This window comes from Poeciliopsis prolifica, unplaced genomic scaffold (assembly GCF_027474105.1).
Source record: "Poeciliopsis prolifica strain line A6 unplaced genomic scaffold, Auburn_PproV2 SCAFFOLD021, whole genome shotgun sequence".
NCBI classification, from domain to species: Eukaryota; Metazoa; Chordata; class Actinopteri; order Cyprinodontiformes; family Poeciliidae; genus Poeciliopsis; species Poeciliopsis prolifica.
In genome coordinates, this window is record NW_026562396.1 from 8,307,480 (window position 1) to 8,329,037 (window position 21,558).

At 42.7% G+C, this 21,558-nt stretch overlaps 1 protein-coding gene across 3 annotated transcripts; it reads left to right on the plus strand.

Annotated features, from left to right (window-relative positions):
* Nucleotides 1–922: 922 nt before the first annotated feature.
* Nucleotides 923–21,272, plus strand: LOC129369614 (zinc finger protein 710-like). Of its 3 annotated transcripts, none has more exons than XM_055045135.1 (5): nt 923–1,110; nt 15,467–17,047; nt 18,742–18,933; nt 19,073–19,244; nt 20,212–21,272. In XM_055045135.1, exons 2-5 carry the CDS (start codon nt 15,509–15,511, stop codon nt 20,391–20,393), a joined length of 2,085 nt encoding a protein of 694 aa, XP_054901110.1. In that variant the 5' UTR covers nt 923–1,110; nt 15,467–15,508; the 3' UTR covers nt 20,394–21,272. The 3 variants fall into 3 exon arrangements, with proteins under 3 accessions (XP_054901110.1, XP_054901109.1, XP_054901108.1); XM_055045134.1 differs by lacking the exon at nt 923–1,110 and adding an exon at nt 4,463–4,597; XM_055045133.1 differs by lacking the exon at nt 923–1,110 and adding an exon at nt 11,523–12,748.
* The last annotated feature ends 286 nt before the right edge of the window (nt 21,273–21,558 follow it).

Genomic DNA, 21,558 nt, shown 5'->3' on the forward strand with positions numbered 1-21,558 from the left:
GCATTCAATTTCTGTTTGGGATTAACAAAGTGTTGTTGTTGAATAATGCTTTTGTGGGTGGGATGTGTGAAAGTAATGTCCACTTGGAACATAATTCTTCAATGTTCTTATTGAAGAATTATTGAAGTCACAACTCAAGGTCTCCCACAAAACGATGCCAAGTGTTTCCCAAGTAACAAACCCAAACAGCTATCAGCATGACCTTCGACCCTCTTTGAAAGCCACAACAAAAGTAATGAACTGTACATTGCTACTCCTAAGCAGCATGACCACGGTTAACTTTTTCACCAATTTCAAGTAGACCGTCTGTTGAATTGGACCAAGGTTTCTTCCATGTTAAAGGGGGGCAAGGTGGGTTACTTCCATGATTGGTCAAGACAATTGGTGACTGCTTACCAATTGGGATTATAACCTTGTTTTATCTGCTTACATTGAGATTAAATTAAATTTGTTTATATTATTTGGTTCAATACTTTGTGGATCTATTTGTTCCACATATGAACATGAGTCGGATGGGCTGCATGTCTTGTATACATAGTGCCCTGAGATGGCATCTGTTACATAGAGAAAGCCTCTGAATTCAGTAATCAGTGGTCATATGTTGTCATCAGGAAGCATCGATTACTTTGGTTTCAGGATGCAAGCACACTGCCATCTGGTGGATTTTGATGATAATGCACAAATTATATTTTTGGCATTTTTAAAAAAATATCTGATATAATTTTATCAGATGAAACTGAAGTAGAAATCTTACAGGATTGAAGACGATCAGCGATTTTATATTTATTAAATACAATTTCACAGATTATAAAATGCAGGGATGTTGAGTGAAGAGAAAGTGCATAACTCGTAATACCAAAGTGTGTTTATTTATGTTTCTTTTAACTGAATAATAATGTGATTGTTTGCGGGTGTCACAGCCTCAGAGCCACATCGGGCTCCTACTTGTGGCTCTGAGGAGGAGCTCGCTTGTTTATTCATTCACGTCAGCCCCTTTTCCCTTCCCTTCCCTCCTTCCTGCTACACAACGGGGACCCAGCGCTCAATGTTTTTTCCCATTTTGACGCTCACCACGGACACGTCGCCACCATAAACCGCTTTTGGAATCAGGTGAGTTGCGCTTTTTCTCCGGTTTCGTCGCTTTGCGGCGGCGGCACGCGGCGCCAGTCTCTGCCGCTACAGGGTTCACTTCTCCGGGCCGGCGAGGCGGCAGGAGGAGGAGGAATAGGAGGAGGAGTGTTTCAACCATAACTTATCAAATTCCTCCCGTTCGACCCACATAAATATATGCACCGTTTTTAAAAACGTACATTTGCTTTCCCGCCTCGGTCCGCGCGGTGCGGCTTTTCCTCGTCGTCGCGAGCGCGAACACGGCGATGTAGGTCAGCAACTACAGTCAAAATGTCGTCTTCTCTTTCCTCCTCTCTCTCCCTCTCTCTCTCTTTTTGTACTTCCACATTCTCTCCTGCCACAAACAGATGGCGTCCACAGAGCAGGGTGGTGGTGGGGGGATGGAGGGAGCGGGGCAAACAGCCGCAGACAGAACCAGGGGCGACACCGGGCCACCGCGGCCCGTCACTAATCCGCGCGTCCAGGCAGCCGGCTCTCCATGCCGACACAGCGGAGGCCAGCCCGTCTCCTGCGAGGCCTGCCTGCGAGAAAGTTTTTTGCTCTCGACTTGTCGCGTGCTCCTTTTCTCAAGAAGTTGTCCTGCCGCTGCTCTTGAGGCTCCGAGCAGACCGAGACTCTCTTATCTGAGGCCACAGTTTGGGCTCGAAGCGCCGGTCGGAGCTGATACTCTGGACACCTGGAAGATGTACCGCAGCGGATGACCTGTAGCCCGGCCTGCTTGCTGCAGCGGCTGCTGCATGGAGGACAGCCTTCCACCAGCTGGCTGAATCCCCCAGTGCTGTGCAGATTATTGATAGGCCACGCAGGTATCCTCGACCGTACTAATGAGGCCGGTGCATTTCAAACATAGCTGCTGGGGCGTTTGGGTCCTTTGCGTTTGCACCCTCAGTTCTGCCCAATGTAATGCACTGCAAAGAAGGGAGAGCGAGTGATCACCCTGCTGACCCTTTGCAATACACACATACCTGCCATGCAGTAATGAGGATGGTGCACTGCATGCAGCAAGCCAGCTGCAAGCCTAGCATAGCAGTTGGGAGGTTGGAGGGGCTTAAAGATGTGCTCTGATGCAGTTCAGTGGGTTGCAGTAATTAAAAAAAAAGAAGCTTCCTCCTCCTTGTGGCCTTCAGGTCATATGATGGATGTCATTGAGATGGATATAGCTGCATGATTCAGTAGCGTTTATGAAGTCATGTTGCACAAGGTGACTCACTTGTGTCATTTAACATCCTGAAGATGATGAAAACGATGTTTGTTGCAACACCTGAGGTTGAAGTGTGTTGTTACTGTCACATGAGTTGCTTTCGTTTTTTCAGACTCTTGGAGTCCTCACACACCGCCGTGGATTTGATGTTTTTGTCTGTGCGTGTGCCAGAGAGATTGGAAACGGCTGATTCTTCCACGATCGGTGATGAGAAAGTTGGAGACTGAAAAATCCTACGTCTCCCCCCCGTATCTCTTCCACCTTTACTTCCGACCTTGTAGAAATCATCGTGAACCCGAATTTAAGTTGCCTCTTAATTCTGCAACATGTATGCTTTTAGGCTGCAGCTAATGGTTATTTTAGTGATCAGTCATTCTGACGACTAATCAAATAAGAAAAGATTGGCACTTTCTGCAGATTTTTTTATTTATTAAAGCTTTTAAGCTTATTTTGTACGATATTAGAAATACCGTGCGTAAGAAAATGCAAATAGATGTTTCAATTCCTTCCTTTTTTTAATTAGAAAATAAGCATTTAGTGAAGGCTTGATGCATCTGGAGCTAAACAAATACTTCTATCATCAACATGTGAAAAGTTTCCGGCTTAACTCAACAACAGCACAGTGCAGGGCTGATCTGTTTATTTTTTTGACTAACCAATTAATAACCTGACAGCAAAAGAGAATAATAGATTTTGTTTTAACCAGGTGAAGCCAGGTTGAAGATTTCTAGATAGAAAATATTTACATACAAAAATTTTTTTTAAAAAATTATTCCTAAATGCAAAATGTACTTTTTTTTGGTACAGTTGTGGTTTAATTATCGCTCCGATGATGGTGTTCTTTCAGCAAATGGCCTTTTTAAGACTGTATACTCTGGGTAGCGATTAATTGCTTTTCTATATTAGTTGGCAATTATTTCAGTAATTGATTAATCGCAGTAAATATGATTAATGTCATCAAAGTCCTTCATTGCAATTAGTGCTAGCCCCGATATGCGCTTTCCATACGTCTTTTACTTCCCAATGTTTTGCACTCATTCAGGCATTTTAAAACAATAAAAAAAAAATGTCCACAACGTTTCAATAATTGTTTAAAAATGGTCGCTGCAGCGCTGCGATCTCGCCAGCTATCGATGGTCCGACTGTGGAGCTCAACCAGGTTGGGTTGGTATTTGGACCCTGATCCGTTTTCAGTTTCAGGATTTACGCCTTCGTTTTTTAACTTTTTTTTTTCTTTCTTTCTTTTTTTTTTTTTTAATTTACCACGAGGAAAAATGAAATCATCCCAGTCTGGATCAATAATATGTTATTACGCTGCTGCTGCTGCTGGTGTACAATCTGTATTCTGCTCAGAGAGGCCGGAGCCATTTGCTCATGGATTACAGTCAGCAATAGAGTGCTGCACAGGACCTGATATTTTTAAAAAAACAAGAAAAAAAAAAAACAAACAATCTGAGAGATTTTTGTGGCTTGCGACACTTTTGTTCATGTAAATTGAATTAAATAAAAAATGGCCTCTTTTTCACATTCGTCTTTATCAGGAAGTGGGAATGAAGCTGAGAAGGGTTTAGAAAAAGCTGGTGATGGTGTCAGCACATTGCAGTGCATGGCTGTGCTGCAGGCAGGCTTTTAAAAAAAAAAAGGGGGGGGGGGGAGAGAAAAACCAGTGTTTCTCAAAGCACAAAGGCCTAATGTGTGCTGCCTGCTGGATACAGTCATGCTGAACAATATCCAGCATGCACCGCCGGTTTGTTAGTGTTTTAAAAGCGCACCGTGTGGCCACGGCGATAAATCCTTCAGACTAGAACGGGAGATTTTTCTTTTTATTTTCTTTTTTCTCCATAATTTACTCTCGCTTTTAGACTCAGAAACAAGCCGAAGGGTTCCTTTGCATGGTTTTTCTAATTTAATGTGCTGTTTTGAGTTGCGCCACAGTTCTGCTAATAGCCCAATGTTTTGCAGACGCGACCGCCGGGCCAGTAATCCAAACGGTTCCGGCCACGTGGTTGAAAGTGAGAATTTTTTTTGAACAAAAGCAACAGTCTCGTCAATTTGTTGTTGTCATCACTAGAGGCTTCACCACGCTGCTGGCCTGCTTCCATGTAGATAGATTTGTATTTTTAGAGGCACACAAGCAAAGGGTGCTGTAAATTTAGCATCCAGACTGATGGTGCCAGGATTGCAGGTTTTTTATTTCTTTTTTCCTTGGCTCAAGACGCGTCACAGACAATCTCTGACACTGGATCTTTGAAAATGGCCTGGGAGGTAAGTTTAGTCACTAAGTGGACCGGAAAATAACTTGTTTGGTAGTGTGATGCTGACAAAACAAACATCATCGTTCAAATCTAGCCTCTGTGGCCGATTGACATGATAGAAAACTTTGTCACCACTCTCTGGTCGGCTGCAGCTGAATGTTTAAGTCCACATAAAAGGTTGTAGGGAAAAGCTCAAATATGCTGATCCTTGAACACCTGTTCAGTGTGGCGAACCATAATGGTGGCTGAGTTATGCTGAGGGATTATGTAGTCTTTGTGGATCCTAAACAGCTTTTTTAAAAGAAAGGCGTGTCTTAGGTTTTTAGTGCCAGTTTTTATACATTTGGTCTACAATGGGATATGGATTGCTCATTTTTGAAGAAGGCGAATCAAACTAGAATGAAAGCAGATACTGACAAATGTTTGTATCCCATATGAGACATTTCTTTTTAATAGGGTTTTGTTTTGCTTGCTCATTGATCAAGGAAAGTATCAAAAGGTCTTTTTTTTCTTTTAAACATCCTTCTCAAACTATTGGCTCTGGCGGTTTAAGTTTGTATCATAATCATTTTGAGGGCCACAAAAGTCTATATTTAATGACTTCTCTGACAGAAAAAAAAAATAGTATCGGCCAAAATCGGAATTGCCAGGTCAGGCTTTTTAAAAATTGCTGATCGGCCAGAAAAACAGAAATCGGTGCATCCCTATTTAGAATATTTTATCCAGGTGACCAACATGTCATTTACACACAAACTATTTTAGAGCTTATTTTAGGTTCTTAAAACTCTTCGATGGAAAGACGTCTGCCTTGTTTTTTCATACTGATCACACACCAGCAAATTGGCCCCATCAGTCATCGCCTCTCTATGCAGCAGTAGTTGTTGGCCTTTGACTTGGGGATTGCTGCAACCCTCCACTCAGTCAGCTGACTACCAGTTCCCAGCACCATGGGGAGCCGTGGCCTTGTTCATGCCCTCTTCGGTGTAATTTTAGCCGTGTGTCATAAGGTGCGTGCATTGTGGTTGCGTCTCTTCTTCCCCTCTCCGTCCTGTCCCCACGGGTGACGCCCGTGCAGTTGTCACTCCGTCCAGTCGGCGCTCCGGTTGGTACCACTGAGCCGCTCGTCGCAGCATTTTGTTGCTTCGCTACTTTTACGTTGATCGAAAGATGACGTCTCCTCTCTGAATCCTAAAAGTCTCCTCCAAGAACCGAACGACAGCACAACAAGGCAAACGTCAAAATGTCAAAGCATACGGGTACAGCCTGAAAAAATTGTTAAAATATATCCAGTTTCTTTTTTGACGTGACGGGACATTTTGTTTTTATTGAAGTACTTCCTTAAACATCACTCTGCAAGTCTAGGTTTGATGTCTTTGTCTCTGAACAAAGACGTAAATACTGTTTTTTACTCGGAGTAAAATCCCCAAGTACAAATTTGTCAATGTGAACAAACGTTTTAAGTTTTCATTTGGATCCATCAGTGGATTCAGCGAGGTCCCGACCCCACCGTACTCTTCAGAGTAGGAAGAGTGCAGGAAGTAGGGAAAGATAAAACATGGGGAAAGGAATGGAGTATCCATGGAAACGTAAAGAAAGGGATGGGAGTGAAAGGAGAGACAAATGAACAAAATGGAGGGCTTTGAAAAGATTAGGAGAGATGGCATTTGTGGGAACTTTGAGTTCAGTGTAACTACGTCGTATGGCTAGTATGAAATTTAGCCATAAATTTCTCATTAAAACAAAAAGAAGAAGCGGGGATTCCTCTCTGACGTGAATCCTGAGAAGTTTTGGGAAATCCAGAGCAGCGCCGCTGCACTCCAGGTAAGAGCAGTGGGGCCTCTTGGCCAGCAGGGCAGGACTTCAGCTCTCATCACATCGATTTCTGGGATCTTTTTAATGGACGTAATTAGGCCGCTTATGCCGGATGACGGCTGCATCTCCCACTGATTACTTCGGAGGGTCCAGGGTTACTTGGGTTGTTTGTGTGGTTGTAGAGAAGCTTCACTGTGGGGTCAAGTACTTAATATTTATTAATAATATGTTGTTCATTGTCGGGCCATGAAATTAGACATAAACTCTGACTCCTGCAAACGTCTGGTAAGAGCTTTAATGCACTAGAGGAGCATTTCTCATATTTATCTTGTCTGATGATTGAAATGTATGATTTCTGTCCATGACGGCTGTTCCTTTTCACATGAAACAATCTGCTCTGTTAATTTAATTAGACTATACCTTATATTTAAGTTCATGTGTGTATTGCTCAGAGTATTAGGCCTTTGTAGGCTAACACTGTTGTGGTCCTTCTCAGTTTTTTTAAAATACAATTTATAGCAAAAACAGCAGGTATACTATGTAAGGGGTAACTGGGTTGTTCACAGTGAAGCCAAAGGAATCGTTTTCGTTTTAACGTAGCGTGAGTCGGAGCCAATAAACATGCTCAGTGTAATGTCATTTATTATTATTATATTTTTACTGGCAGCTCAGTCTGATTCAGTATGATCGAATTGCTGTACCTTTTTTGTGCATTTGATGGTTCATCACTGGATCAGTCAGTGTGAGTTAGAAGGAACCGTCCGCTGCCCTCTGGTGAACAAAGAATATAATGTCACAAGACGTACTCTTAACTAAACCCCTCTGTTCCTCCCGACATTTTATAATTCACTGTCCTTTAGGGCTCCGTGCAGGAGGCCTTCACTGATGCTCAGTGCACGGGTCCTCGGCTTTGAAACGGCGCTTTAAGTCTTCCTGTCTCTCCTTTTTACAAATCTTCAAAACTTCTTTGACGCAAAAATAATTTTTTTTCCCCGCTTTTTAATTTTTGAAAGTTTATTGCCTTTGAATTTTTCAAAATTTCATAATAAAAATGTCCAAATAATTAAGCAATTCAACTTGATCTGGAATTTGTTTCAATATTGGGCCGATGCAGATATTGAAATGAGGTCGGTGCATCTCTACAGCGTGTGTAAATGTTTGCAGTGGAAGTGTTGAGATCGTGGTAACGTGGAAGACACGGGGGTTAGGAATGCTGTCTGAGCATTTGGGGTGTTTGTTAAAGGAGAAGAAATTTCCTGCAAAGTGCTGAAATTGTTTCTGTTCCTCTGACCAGTTTGTAAATAGGGAATAAGAAAAAGAGCAGGAAAAACACTTTAACAAAGTGACTGTCACTTTTCTGGTGTTCTTTGAGGTCTGCCCTGCTAATTCTGACTTTGAATGAGCTGGATTTTGTTTCCCAAGTATTAAAACATGTGAAGGGAGGAAAAAAGTACATTTTTGTAGAGGTAGTCGTTTTCACGCCAACAGAAATGAAGGAATGAATGAAAGGTCTTTGTTATTTAAAGTCCTGTCCTGTAAACAAACCAAACGATTAACTCTATGGATAGATGTATAAAGCTAACAAGTCATATTTTGACAGGTCTTCATATTTAGTTGTAGCAGATTGATGTTTTAACTGTGTGGTTATATTCGTGGTGTGGAAACCCTGCATCGTCTCCTTTTTTTATGCTGTGTGTTCAGGGGACCTGGACACTTTTTAAAGGTTCTGTCCATTTCATTCTTGAGAAAGGAAAGGATGCGGATGGAAAAGTTTCCACTATGATATTCAATCTTAAATCCCACCTTTTTTGTGCTGTCGTTCTTCCTGCTACTAATCAAACGAGACTGCAGTATTTGTGAACGAAACATTTTGCGACCCGCCTTTTGCGGAAGAAGAAAGTAGGCGCCAGACAGTAACGAACTCCTCACGGAAGTAATAATGAAGCATGACGAAAGTTTATGGATAGTCTATTTTTTATATGTTTGATCAAGGTAGTCAACCCATTTTTCCTTTATTATTTATTTTATATTGCCTGTTCTTCTCCTAATTGCACTGACTGAGCAAATTGTACATGTTTGACCCAGTTTGTGAAGAAATGTGCTGTACTGGTGCAGAGATTTCAAATAAATTTGTAATAAAAGAACCATCTTAAATCAGTCCAGCACCGTTTTTCTGTATTAGGTTGGTATCAGCCGATAAGCCTCGGATATCGGTATCGGAAGTGAAAACACTGGAGAAATGCGTTTCTGATTAAAGTTTCTATTAAAACGTCGTCATCTTCCCGAAAGCATCCAAAGCTGAAATGCTTAATTATTTGGACATTTTTATTATGAAATCTTGAAAAATTCAAAGGCAATAAACTTTCAAAATTAAAAAGCGGGGAAAAAAATATATTTTTGCATCAAAGAAGTTTTGAAGATTTGTAAAAAGGAGAGACAGGAAGACTAAAAGCGCCGTTGAGCTTCCTTCACCCACTGTTGAGCAATGGGTGAAGGAAGCTTTCCCTTGAAAAGTTCTGTCCAGCATGTCGACACTGCAGTCGTTTACCGAGCCTGGTGCAAAATTACCAGGCATCTCGCATAAAAGACTTGAAAGTCGGATGAAATGTGACCGTTCTCACTGCAGACGCCTTGAAAACTTTATGGTGCGTATCTAAATTAGTAACACGTTCGGAAATGGTAGAAATCCCTTTTTTTCCCTGAAAAAAATTCGAACTGGGCTATTCAGACTGCCATGAAAAAGTCAGATTTGTGCGGCATTTACTTGCTGGAGGATGCTAGAAAGATCTGGAGTTTGGACCTCCCAAAGTCCTTGAATCTCAGAATCTATTCAAAATGCTCAAAGGTAGATTTTAGTCTGCTTTTTGTGAAAATGGAATTTTCAAAAATTCTGAATTTTTTTTTTGTCCAAGAAAAAGACATGCAGCTACGAAAACGGGTAAATTAAGTTATAGATTTTAAATGTTCTATTTGTTTGTTTAATCAAAGGAAGTGCTAGACACAGAAAGATTTGCAATTAACAAACTTTAAATGTGTCAGACTTCAGAGTGATTTTCTGATATTCTTGTTTTTTTTTTTTGGTAGTATGCAGGGTGGTTTAAACCCCCCCAAACCCAAAAAGTACAATATTTTTTGTTCGTTTGGGAGCTTTTCCATCATTCAATGTCTACTATTGTTGATATTGCTGATGATTTGGGTAAAACTCATCTTCTTGAGCCTGGTTCTCCCACACAAAGCCCTGAAGCGTCTCTTCGCCGTCACTGCTGTGTTTGGCCAGCTTGTCATGGCCTCCTCTCTCTTGTGGGCCCAATTTGTGAACTCCTATGATGCACCAGAACCAGTCCAGATAGGAGCCTGTGTGTGATTTGCTTTTGCAGGACAGAAGAAGAAGAAGACCACTGCACTACAATGTATTTGTGTTCAAAATGAAGACTTCCACTCTTCTTTTTCCTCTCCGGCCGCAGCCATGTTTGCAAAACCTCAAAAACGAAAAGCGAGGGGTTCTGTGCTCTCTTCCTCCCTCACTTGCTCCTGTGTTTTTTGTTTTTTTTTGTACCTCTTTATTTTTCTCTTCCCCTCCCCCTCTTTCTGTTCCTCCTCTCTTCCTCTTTCACGCTCCCTCCCTTCGTGTTTCTCTGTTCTTTTCCTCCTCTCGGTTTCCATCATATTTTACCCCTCCCTGTCCTCTCTTCCTCTCCTTCTCCTTCTTTCTCTCACGTTGCACAGTGCCCCTCCCTGCATCAGTCTCTCGCTCTCACGTCGCTCCCCGTCTCATCTCTCTCTCTCTCCCTCTCCTTTTTTCTTTCTTTTCGCTGTCTCGCTCTCAGTCTCTTTGCTCTGCATCCTCCCATCCCCCACTGCAGCCTCTCATTTTCTCTTTCCCTCTTTCTCTCAGTCCTCTCCCGCCTCCCGTCCTGCTCCCTTTATCTCCTCCCCTCCCTTCCCCCCTTCAATCCCTCTTTCATTTCATGCAATCATCTGTTCTCTCCCTCTTTCTCTCTGCTTGCTCCATTACGCCCCCCATTTTGTCCTCTGCCAGTTCCCTCTCTTTTTCCCTTTCCTCCATGTTCTCTCCATCTGGTTGTTTAGCCGTACTTCTTCCTGCGATTTCTGACACAAACTTTTACTCAAACGTTTATATCAGAAAAATCCAACCTCACCAGAACCAAGACATCCATACGTCCAGATTCGAAGATGAAATTCACACCAAAGCACATTTGCTTATTTATTTTTATTTTTTTTCTAATTTCACTCGTGCGTCCATGGTGCCATTCAAATCCCCCTTCCTATTCGCATTGTTCTAAATAAAATGTGCATCTCGACCAGCGCTGATGCCTTTAACGTGTGGTTTCTCCTAAAGTCGCAGCCACTTTGTTTGGATATGTTCAACAAAAGGCCAACTTTCTAGGCTGCAGCATAAAGTTTTGTCCAATGTGGTTTGAGAAAAAGGGGGAAAAACACAACACTGCAGGTTAGGCCTTTTACAAATGCTTATTTTAGTAACCGAGTAATCTATTGATTATTCTGACATGAATTGAGCAATTGAAGAAAAAAAAATGATTAGTCGTTCTGTAGTAGCTACTTAAGCTGGCGAAAGAAAGGTGTATCATAAAAGAGAAAATGCGAGTCAGAACAATTTGATTCCTTTTTTCAAAATAAGACAACATGAACATGCAATTCGATTACAATATCACTTTCAGTGTCATGTTTGAAGTATGAAAAAACTTTTTTATAAATTAGGTATTTCTAATCAATTATTGTCTTCTTCACACCACCACTCCTCTTCATCAGCAAGTTCATGTAGCGTCGCTCAGGATGACTCTCTGTCCACGTTGGGAGTGGGGAACTCTGCAAATCCTCCCGAATGTCTTCTCCCTCGGTGGTGGCAGCATCATGCTGTGGGGATTCTCGCGAACCCTCTTGCTGTCATAGTAGTGGCGCTCTGTGTTTCATTTATATTCATGTAATAGTGAAACATACCAGACGACTACTGAGTCTCCTGTTCCCACACAGCAAATGATGCACACAGAGTCCAGACCTAGCTGTGTCTTGCTGTTGGAAAAGGTGCAAAATAAATAATCAGTGACTAATAAGTAGTTTTTAAATTAAATTATAAAATATGTATGCAATAATTGTATGCATAAATGTTGGTATTTTACATCACACCTGTTACAATAACAGATTTTGCTGGATATTACATTGCCACGCTAGTTATTGCCATAAATGATGATAATGTTGTTTTGAGACCATAATGCGACGATTAAAGCACAAAAATGCAAGTTTGCCCTCAAAAACTAAATACCAAGTAAAACACAACTAAAATGAACTAGTAGAGCGAAGTAGTACATTTTGTGAGCACAGCCACACAAAAACAGCAGGAAACTGAAACGAGGAATGTGTTGAAAGTGGCGTGTTGGATGCTTGCGTTGTCAGGAAATGTGACTTGTTTGGCGCTGGTCGGCCCCGGGGCCCCGCGTTCTCACCTGCTCCTGGGTTTCTGCCTCCTCCCTAATTCTGCTAGAGGAGTCGAGCTAAAATGAGATGGAAAGTTCTTGGCTGTGGGAATGAAGTTGACGTCGCATAAAGACAGAGAAAAAACAAACAAACCATCTTTTGCTTTGTCATTTAACTCCGTTGTCCGTGTCGCATTCTTCTCCCATCCCCCTCCGTCTCGTTCTGTCTGTTCCCTCCCCTCTCTTTTTTTTCTTGAGTATTCTTTCCATCCACTCTCATCTCCCTTCTCTCTCTCTCTCTTTCTCTCCTTCTTTTCTTCCATTTGCTCATCCCCTTGTCAGTCACCTTCCATCTCTTTCATTCTCATCCTCTTTCCGTCGTCTTCGTCCTCTAACCCTGACTCCGTGCAAGTCTGTCCTTGAAACTGTCTCTCAACTATTTGGTTTTATTTGGTAGCAATCACTTGATGAAGGAGAGAAAAGATGGAGATGAAGAAAAAAAGAGGAACATGAGCAGAACGACGGGGATGGAGGAGTAGTTGGAGAGCATAACCTCAGTCGTATATGATTTTATTGTTCTGTCGCTTTGCATCTTGAGCTCGCACGTCGGGACTTTGAGGTGTCTTGGCTCATCCATCCTCAGCCACATGCTCGCTCGGCGGAAGAACGTTGGTGTTTGTTTCTGCCGTACGTCGTTAGCGCCGCTGCGATCACTTTTAAAACTGTGCGGCGGTGGGAGGAGGTAGAGGAGGAGGGAGAGGAGGACGGGTCGGCGCTCGTGCCCGCCTCCCCTCCGTCCCTCACGCTTAAAAAGAGAGGCGGACGGAGCCGAGTGTCACTCACGCTGAGGAATGAGGTCCTTAAAGCACCTGAAACTTCACAGCAGGAGGAGCGTGGTGAGTTCGCTGGCTGCCGTGTTCAGCATGGTGGAAAGACGCGGTCGGTGGTTGTCCTCAGGGATCCGGTGATGCTGCTCTGATTCTGTTTATTTGTTTGGAAAGTTGCTTCACATGATTGTCAGTCATGTAGGTTCCTTTCCGTGCGCTTGTTTCCACCTTCCTTCATTAGAGCTCCTTCCTTTTTTCTCTCTTTCTCTGAATTGCTTTACCTGTCATTTTTCTATTCAGTCTGGCTTTCATTTTGGATTTTTTTTCTTTTCCTTCCTCTGTCTCCAGGTTACTCATCGCCTCTCCCTCCCATCCTTTTCTCTGTCTGTACACATCTTTCATTCTCTCTCTTATTCTTTCTCTCTTTCAGCCACTGCTTCCTACTTTCTTCCTCCAATACCTTCCTGCCTCTCAGTCCCTCCACCTTTCATTTATCTTTCTCTCGCCTGTCCTGCCCATGCTTTAGACTCATGTATGCTCTAAGCTTCCCCTCCCTCTTTCCTTCTTCCTCTTCTACTGTTTCCCCTGCTCTCTTGCTGTTTTCCACTTTTTTTTATTTTTTATTCCTTAATCTTGCTCAGGTCTTCCCTTCCCGCCCCTACTGCCTCCTCTGGACTTCACTGTGTGTGTGCAGATCAGTAGGCCATCTAATCCTCCTCAGCACTCACACCAGACATAGTTATCGTGTTGGATTGAGATGCTGTCTTTCATGCTTCCTGTGGCTCATGCCCCACATCTCAGGTTTTTCTTCATTCATGACAGAGAAAATCAAGACGTGCAAATCAGAGATTCTGTGGCTTATTGCTGATACCGATTTCTGCTCGCGTTGATTTTAGCCTGTTACTACCTTTAAGAAAACCTACCAAAATAAATAACAAGTCACGATATGTCCTTTGCTTGTTTACCAGATTATACTTTCTGAAGAAAGCTATAATCAGAAGAACATGGCAAAATAAAAAGATTATACCACTCTGTTCTGTTTGATAAGTGGAAAAGCTCTGATTTGAGGTCATGTGTTGTTAATTTATTGTCACAACCATATACTGGTGATTAATAAAACATTTTTCCATTCCTTTAAATAAAAAAATTTACATTTTGTAGTGACTGATGGATAATTATTTAAATCAGGACCACACGAAACTCCGCAGGGAACCAAGATTTTACTATAATCTAATATAAAGACAACCTGAAAACATACATGACATTTTGAAGTCCATTGAGTTAAAGCCAAGTTTATTTGTGTCACATTTCATCAACAAGGCAGTTCAAAGTGCTATAGAAACATAATAAAGTAAACAATTATGAAACAAACAACAAACATATATATATTTTTACCATTAGTGAAATGCCATCATCAAAATGATAAAGAATAATCATATTCCATCTATCAATCAAAATTTTGATTTAAAGGAACTCAGTGTTTCTGCAGTTTTGTAGTTTTCTGGAAGTTTGTTCCAGAGAGTATTGACACTTGGCTCTGACATGCTTCCTGAGAGATCAGTTTGTAGCTGGGCTTTTTTTTTAATGCACTCTCAGAAAGATGAAAATTGAGGTTAGAAAGAAATTAAAATGTCCAGAATTTATTTCATATCACTTAAAAAGATCCTCCTTCATTAAGACCTGAGAGCTTATGGTACCCCAAAAAAGAAAATTAAAAAAAAAATACTGAGGAATGTATATTAAAAGTTTTACTTGCTGGACTCTAGAGCTTGCAATATCAGTTTTTAAGGATTGCTTGGAGGTGATATTTTTACAGAATATGATATTTCAAGTGTCATACATTCATGTTTTGCAGGCCAATAATATCGTTGCATAGTTTCATGGTCTCACAGTTGCTCCTACGTATATTTTTAGCATACTTAAAATATATTTTTAAGCATACTTTTAGCAGCTGAGATGTTGTAGCTCAAGGACAACGGTAGGGATATTCTGAGGATGGAAAAAATTAGAAAAATGTGTGTAGATTTGAACTGATGTTACTGTCAGAATGTCGAACACTAGTATTGTAACTATATTAAATTAGCGATTAGCACTACTAGTCTCTGTGTGTAGTCCTTGGGTGGCCAGTAGATTGAACCTTAACGGTGAACAAAACACTGCAAACCAAGTCCAGCAGAAAGTCTCAAGTTATTTTTTATTAACATTGGTGTAATACATTTAGCTACCTTTTAACCGACTTTAGTCTCCCATTCAGTTTCTAAGTGGCATTCTGAATGAACAACTGACATGTGTCTATAGAAAATGAATTCAGCACCACTGATACTGAAACCAGCTCACTGAGTCTACTTCAGTCATCCAACCTAAAGATTGTTGTTTTCAGTGCAATCAGTAAGTCTTCATGTGTGGCCAAATTGCCGATTTTTAAAAAGACAATCTGGTCAAGCAAAACGTTGACTGCTTCCAGTCAACTACAAAGCTACAAAGCTACAATAGAAGTGTAGCTTTGGGGATTAGTTGATCTCGGTAAAAGAGGCGTGGCAGTGAATCTTGAGTTTTATGCCAACAACTCACTTGTAAATAAAGTCGCTTTTTATTGAATGGGATTTAGTAGTATGTTTTTTTTCCTTAACAAGTCGGGGTACTATTCTACTGTTTCTGCAACTTTTTTGTTTATTGTCCAGGTTGGACTTACGAATGTTGACCATAGAAATCCAGAAGGAACTTTGCCTCTATGTGGTTAGACTATTCAAACAATGTCTAAAGATGAACTGTCCCTTTCTTTTCCAGGAGGAGGCGAGCCGGCGCCTGGGTAGATGTGAGCCCAAGGTAATGGCCAGGCTGGTGGACATAAGCACACAGACAGATCCCGTAGTTGTGCTGTCCTTGGCCCAGGCCGCCGTGCTAGGTCTCATCTCCCAGAATGAAGTGTTTGGAGCTACCATTGCACCCAACGGCTTCTACACCGGCGAACCCAAAGAGTCCCCTGCGCCGCCAGTAGACGGAGTCGACTACGAGTACGCAGACCAGCTTATCGGTGCCAACGGAGATTACCTCGGAGACAACTTAGGAGAAGACGGCCAGATGCAGCCGAGCTGCAGCCAGAGGCGGTGGCAACAGGCGGCACCGCCACCGCAACACGTAGACACCAAAATGGTCCTCCCTGACCGTCACTCCCTCCAAGGCAGTGACGTGACCTCCTCCCACGTGAAAGGGGAGGGAGTGACCTCTGCTATGCCCTCTTGCGTCCACATGCTGAACAATATGGCGCCCAGAGGAGGATTAATTCAGGTAGATCCAGCCACTCTCAGAGGCCCCAACAAGAACTGTGCAGAGTGCGAGCGCGAAGTCACCAACCAGCAGCAAGCAAACACTCACGTCCATCCTCCGCCTGCCCAAGTGGTACATAGAGGGGCAGAGCAGGGTCACAGGGGACTCCAGCCCCAGCGCCCTATGGGTGGCCAATGTCGAGGAACTAGAGAGGAGGGAGAGGAGGTAGAACACCCGGGCAACACTATGATGAAGCCCAGTCAGCAGGAGGAAGCTATCAGCAGCTACTTTCAGACCAGTGAGGTGGGCAGCTATGACTCTACAGAAATGGGCATGGGCGGCGAGTACGAAGACGGCGGCCAGAGCATGATGTGGACGGACGGGAGCGGCAGCGGAGCGCAGCATCAGCAGCCCCCGCACCCTCAGCCTCCCCGGCGACATGGCGGCCGCAGAGTGGACCGGCTGGACATAAACATCCAGATCGATGAGTCGTACTGCGTGGATGTTGGAGACGGGCTCAAACGCTGGAAGTGTCGCATGTGCGACAAGTCCTACACGTCCAAATACAACCTGGTTACGCACATCCTGGGCCACAACGGCATCAAACCACATGCCTGCCCGCACTGCGGGAAGCTCTTCAAGCAGCCCAGTCACCTCCAGACTCATCTGCTGACCCACCAAGGAACGCGGCCCCACAAGTGCACTGTCTGTAAGAAGGGCTTCACCCAGACCAGCCACCTGAAGCGACACATGCTCCAGCACACCGACGTCAAGCCATACAGCTGCCGGTTCTGCCGCCGGGGCTTTGCCTACCCCAGCGAGCTGCGGGCGCACGAGGTGAAGCATGAGCGCGGCCGCTGCCACGTCTGCTCGCAGTGCGGCATGGAATTCCCCACCTACGCCCACCTCAAGCGGCACCAGACCAGCCACCAGGGCCCACACACCTTCCAGTGCACTGAGTGCAACAAGTCTTTTGCATACCGGAGCCAGCTCCAGAACCATCTGCTGAAGCACCAGAGCCCGCGGCCTTACACCTGCTCCCAGTGCGGCCTGGAGTTTGTGCAGCTCCACCACTTGCGTCAGCACTCGCTAACTCATAAGGTACTCTCACCAGTCACTTCCCACCTTTTGTGACCGCTGGGTTTTCCTGCAAACAATTATCCTGTGCAATATTCTATGGGAGGAATGTAGCTTGAAAGGGCAGAATTATGTTTTTTTCCAGGCACCATTTCCAATCTATTACACAATCAATTAATCAGCGTATTTGCTTGCTCTGAAATGCTTTCTATATTTCAAATATGACTTAAAAGAAATTTGACTTTGTAATTTAATTTCTTGAAATTGGGTCTTTTTAAAATGCTTTAAAAACTCTTTAACTCCAGTATAAGAAACTCCTAAAGGTTTGCTTGTTAAAACCTTTTAGAGTTGATAGAAACCTCCTCTATTAACTCTTTTGGTAAAATTCTTACCAGCGTAGCACTGAGAGGTAGCTGCTATGATGAGCTCCGGAGATGTGCAGTTCCACCAGGTGTTTGCTAATCGCTGCTGGCTAGTCTGAAGGAGCTGCTCTGTGAGGCGGATCCTCGGCAGCTTGGAAACTGCAACTCCGAGGAGGAGTTACGTCTGGGAGGCGGAGCCAGGTTCACCCAGAGGTTTTGCGTAGCTGAATGGTTGCTGTGGGAGATTAAAGGATTTCTTGAACATGCATGAAAGAATCAAAGCAACACTCCACAAGGGTTTTTGATGAGGGACTAACATAACGCAAACTATCCTTTTAAAGTCTCTTTATTGAGACAACAGAAACAATTCTGGGATCATTTAAATTTGATCTCCCTGTGAGGTATAATAAGTAATCTGTTGCTGTGCACTGATGGTCAGTCACTAAAGTAGAGTAAATGAAGCAGCAGCAGCAACATTCATTCAGAAGAGCCTTGCGGCTGCTCCTGTTGTCTTATAAAAGATGTCTGGAAAAGGGCTTGTTCCTCTTTCGTCATCTCTTTTCGATGCACCTTTCTGACCTGCATGTTTGGGCAGCGATGTCAAAGCCGGCAACATTTAATTTCCCTTTAGGATAGAAAAAAAGGGATCTTTTTCAACTAAAATGAATTAAAACCGGCATTATACCACAGGCAGCGTTTGATAACTTCTAGACATGCTCTTTAGAATTAGTGTGCTGGAAAACAGAAATTAATTTGTTGATTGGTTTGCAGTTCATTTAACTGCATTGTTTCCTGTGACCAAAAATAATAATATTGCTTTTGTTGTTAGTGTCTCATCTTCAGGGATGAACAGAAAACTTTTGCTGGAGTTTTTTCTCAGTTGTAAGGATTTTATATGCTGACATTTTATGTACATTTTAAGCGCCGTTCGGAGGAATGGTGTATTATCACTCATGGGCTGCATAGTCTAAAATTAGACTCACTGTGGGCCAAAGTCATGGGCAAGCCTTGGTATTTATTGAGAAAATGTCTGCAAACCAGGAAGATTTCATGACATAATGAGAAATATTTCCATATGTAAACAAGCAGACATTAAAAATAAACATTGTTATGCCTCTTGTTGTAACCTATTTAATAGCCCAACAATAACAGCCACCACAATGATAGTAATTGTAACAAGTTCATTCAGTAACATTTCAACCATTCAGGTTCATGTTTTCATCAAAGCTCAATACTAAACTCATGAGGTCGCCGATGTATATCGGAACCGAATTTGAATAATCTGCAGATCACCGAAAACGATTGTTTTACATTCCGCCGCCTTCGCCGCGCGTTGATGTCCCTTGTGTCCCGCAGGGAATGAAGGGCCACAAGTGCGAGGTGTGTTCCCGGGAGTTCACCCTGTCCGCCAACCTCAAGAGGCACATGCTCATCCACAACAGCGTCCGGCCCTTCCAGTGTCACGTCTGCTTCAAGAGCTTCATCCAGAAGCAGACCCTGAAGACCCACATGATCGTCCATCTGCCCGTGAAACCTTTCAAATGCAAGGTGAGCGTTTGGACTCGGCAGGTCGGCAAGACTCCAGTGACAATTTAATGCAAAGAGAATGAGACACCTAATCGTGCATTTTCATTTAGTGTATGTCAACTTTTCTAAATTGCTATGATGTTTTTTTTTTGTGGGCCAGGTCTGTGGGAAGTCCTTCAATAGAATGTACAACCTTCTGGGCCACATGCATCTCCATGCCGGCAATAAGCCCTTTAAGTGTCCTTACTGCACCAGTAAGTTCAACCTGAAGGGGAACCTCAGCAGGCACATGAAGGTCAAACATGGAATGGACGTCTCACCAGAAGGTCAAGGTCAGGGCTGCTTTTTCATTTTAATGTAGAATCTATCCTTAAGCATCGTTTCAACTTAGGTTCATAGATCCTACTTACCGTTTGTTTAAATCTTTATCTTGGATTTCTGATTTTGCTAAGCTACAAAATAATGCTTTCAGGGAAACTTTATTGACTTCACCAAAGGCAGCAATAATAGCTGCAGTTATGTTTTTGCCAAAGAAGACCATTCTGTCTCGATAATCAGTAATTACAGGACTAGCAAACCTAAGATTCTGGGCAACGATCATTAAACGGCCAGTCTATCCACAAATATCCACCTACGGTCAGGCTGTCTACCAGAGCGCAGAACTAAGACAAATGGGAACAAGTTGTAAATTCCACCTACTGAACTGTTCGTCAGGCGTTAAGAAATAACGAAGGTTCAGTAACCTTCACTTTGTCTCCAGAAACACAACACGACTGCTTGTTCTTCTGCACAACATAACTTCAAAAATCAGAAAACAAATTTAGACTTAACGGTTTAGTCTGGTCTGAGGAATGTGAGGGTTGCATTTCATCAATGTGTCTAAACATTACACCAGGTAGCAGTTTTACAATTGTTCCTTTAGCTTGACTAATGTTTAAAAATGAAAGTTTGAGTCAAAATGCGAACTTTGTCATGATGAGAATCCATACTTTTGTTTAGGACGTCTGTAACCTAATTAAGACTTAGACATCAACTCAGAACCACAGAGAAGAGCAGCTTCCTTGTTTTTGGTGCCGAAGTTGGAAATCAGGACTGAACCATAGAAACCTGTGTGGTTAAGCGATTGAATATATTTCGGTTAACCAAAATATATTTTGAACTTAAAATTGTTCTAATAACCTTTTAACAGCTTTGTTTGTATTCCTTCAAATCGCTTTGTGTATTAATCGTGGCATATAAACAAGCCTGCCTTCCCTTTGTCATTGAACTCTCTCTTCCTTTCTGCTTTTGAACGTGCAGAAACTCTTCCAGAGATGGAAAGCCAGGGCGAATACGAAGGCCAGAACTTTAACTTTACATCACCTGACAATATGGACAACAGCGGTTCCCAAAACCTCACAAAACTCACCACGGCGAACATGGAGGACATGGAGGAATATTACAATTTCGGGAAGGATACGAGCAGCTACACCACGCCATGAGTGTTAATGGACCAGGGAAGATACTATTCCCCCCCCTCCCTTCTTCCTCTGAAAGCTGATGGGAATTACAGAATTCTTTTCACAGACTCTGGGGGAAAATGTTTTTTCTTCTTTCTTCTTCTCCTCCTCCTCCTCCTTCTTCATCCCTTCCTAGCTCGGGCCTCCTTCCAGAATCTGACGGACGATGATGGGAGGCCTGGAAGGAGGCGCGCTTCAAAGGAGGCGTTTCAACCCCCGCCCGCCTGCAGCAGAGACTCTGAAGCTGCTGATTGTGGTCTGGAAGCTCCTTTCACATAATAACTAGACTTACTGACTCACAAACTGTCACTGACGGACAGTCAAGCCTCTATGTTGTGTGTATGTATCAGTTACTTAAAAAGAAGAAAACACTGCAGATGTGATTTTAAAAAAAACAAAAAGAGTCATTGTTCACCATCTTCGTTCACACGTCCAACTCACGGCATCATATTCTGGACTGATGGTGCCAACTAGAAGCATTTTACGGCTCATCTCCCACCCTGTCCACCTGCCGCTCATTAGATACTGACGTTTTGATAAATAGTCACCACATATTTATAGATTTCAGGTCAAAAACTGCTGGCATGCAAAAGCCCTTTCACTGTACAGGTTTTCTGCGACATGCAGCGTGTTTACCCACCATTTCTATTCCACATGGTCTAGCTTTACATGAATAATCTATCCTGTGTAGTGAATATATCACTCTAGTTTTTGAATTACCGAGTAAATGATACAAAGCACTTTTTTTTTTTTGGGTTGAAACTTTTTTGTTTTGTTTTGTTTGTTGGGGGAAATAAGATTGCAAAATCTTTCAACCCCCAAATATGGCAATATTATTAAACTATATTATTAAACAACAGATTTTGCTTCACTGGCAGGGTTCATTTTAACTCGGAGATGTTTGGCGGATGTCCTTTGAGACACAAGAATTAGTTTCAGGACTCTGTAGTTCTACGGCTGTGTTCATTTTCTTTTTAACCCTCCTGTTGTCTTCGGGTCATTTTGACCTGCCGCTAACCTCCTGTTGTCTTCGGGTCATTTTGACCCGAAGACAACAGGAGGTTAGTCTTATTTTTTTCGTCAAGTTCACATTTGAATTGCTCCAGCAGAAAATTCCATCTGAGTTGTGAACACTGTAGGTCTGATT

Excerpts from the sequence above, each read along its gene's own strand:
- LOC129369614 (XM_055045133.1), top strand. The coding sequence starts at position 12,704 with ATGAGGTCCTTAAAGCACCTGAAACTTCACAGCAGGAGGAGCGTG. Across the intron at positions 12,749-15,466 it reads TTCACAGCAGGAGGAGCGTG|GAGGAGGCGAGCCGGCGCCT; the intron begins GTGAGTTCGCTG and ends TTTCTTTTCCAG. Across the intron at positions 19,245-20,211 it reads CGTCTCACCAGAAGGTCAAG|AAACTCTTCCAGAGATGGAA; the intron begins GTCAGGGCTGCT and ends TTGAACGTGCAG.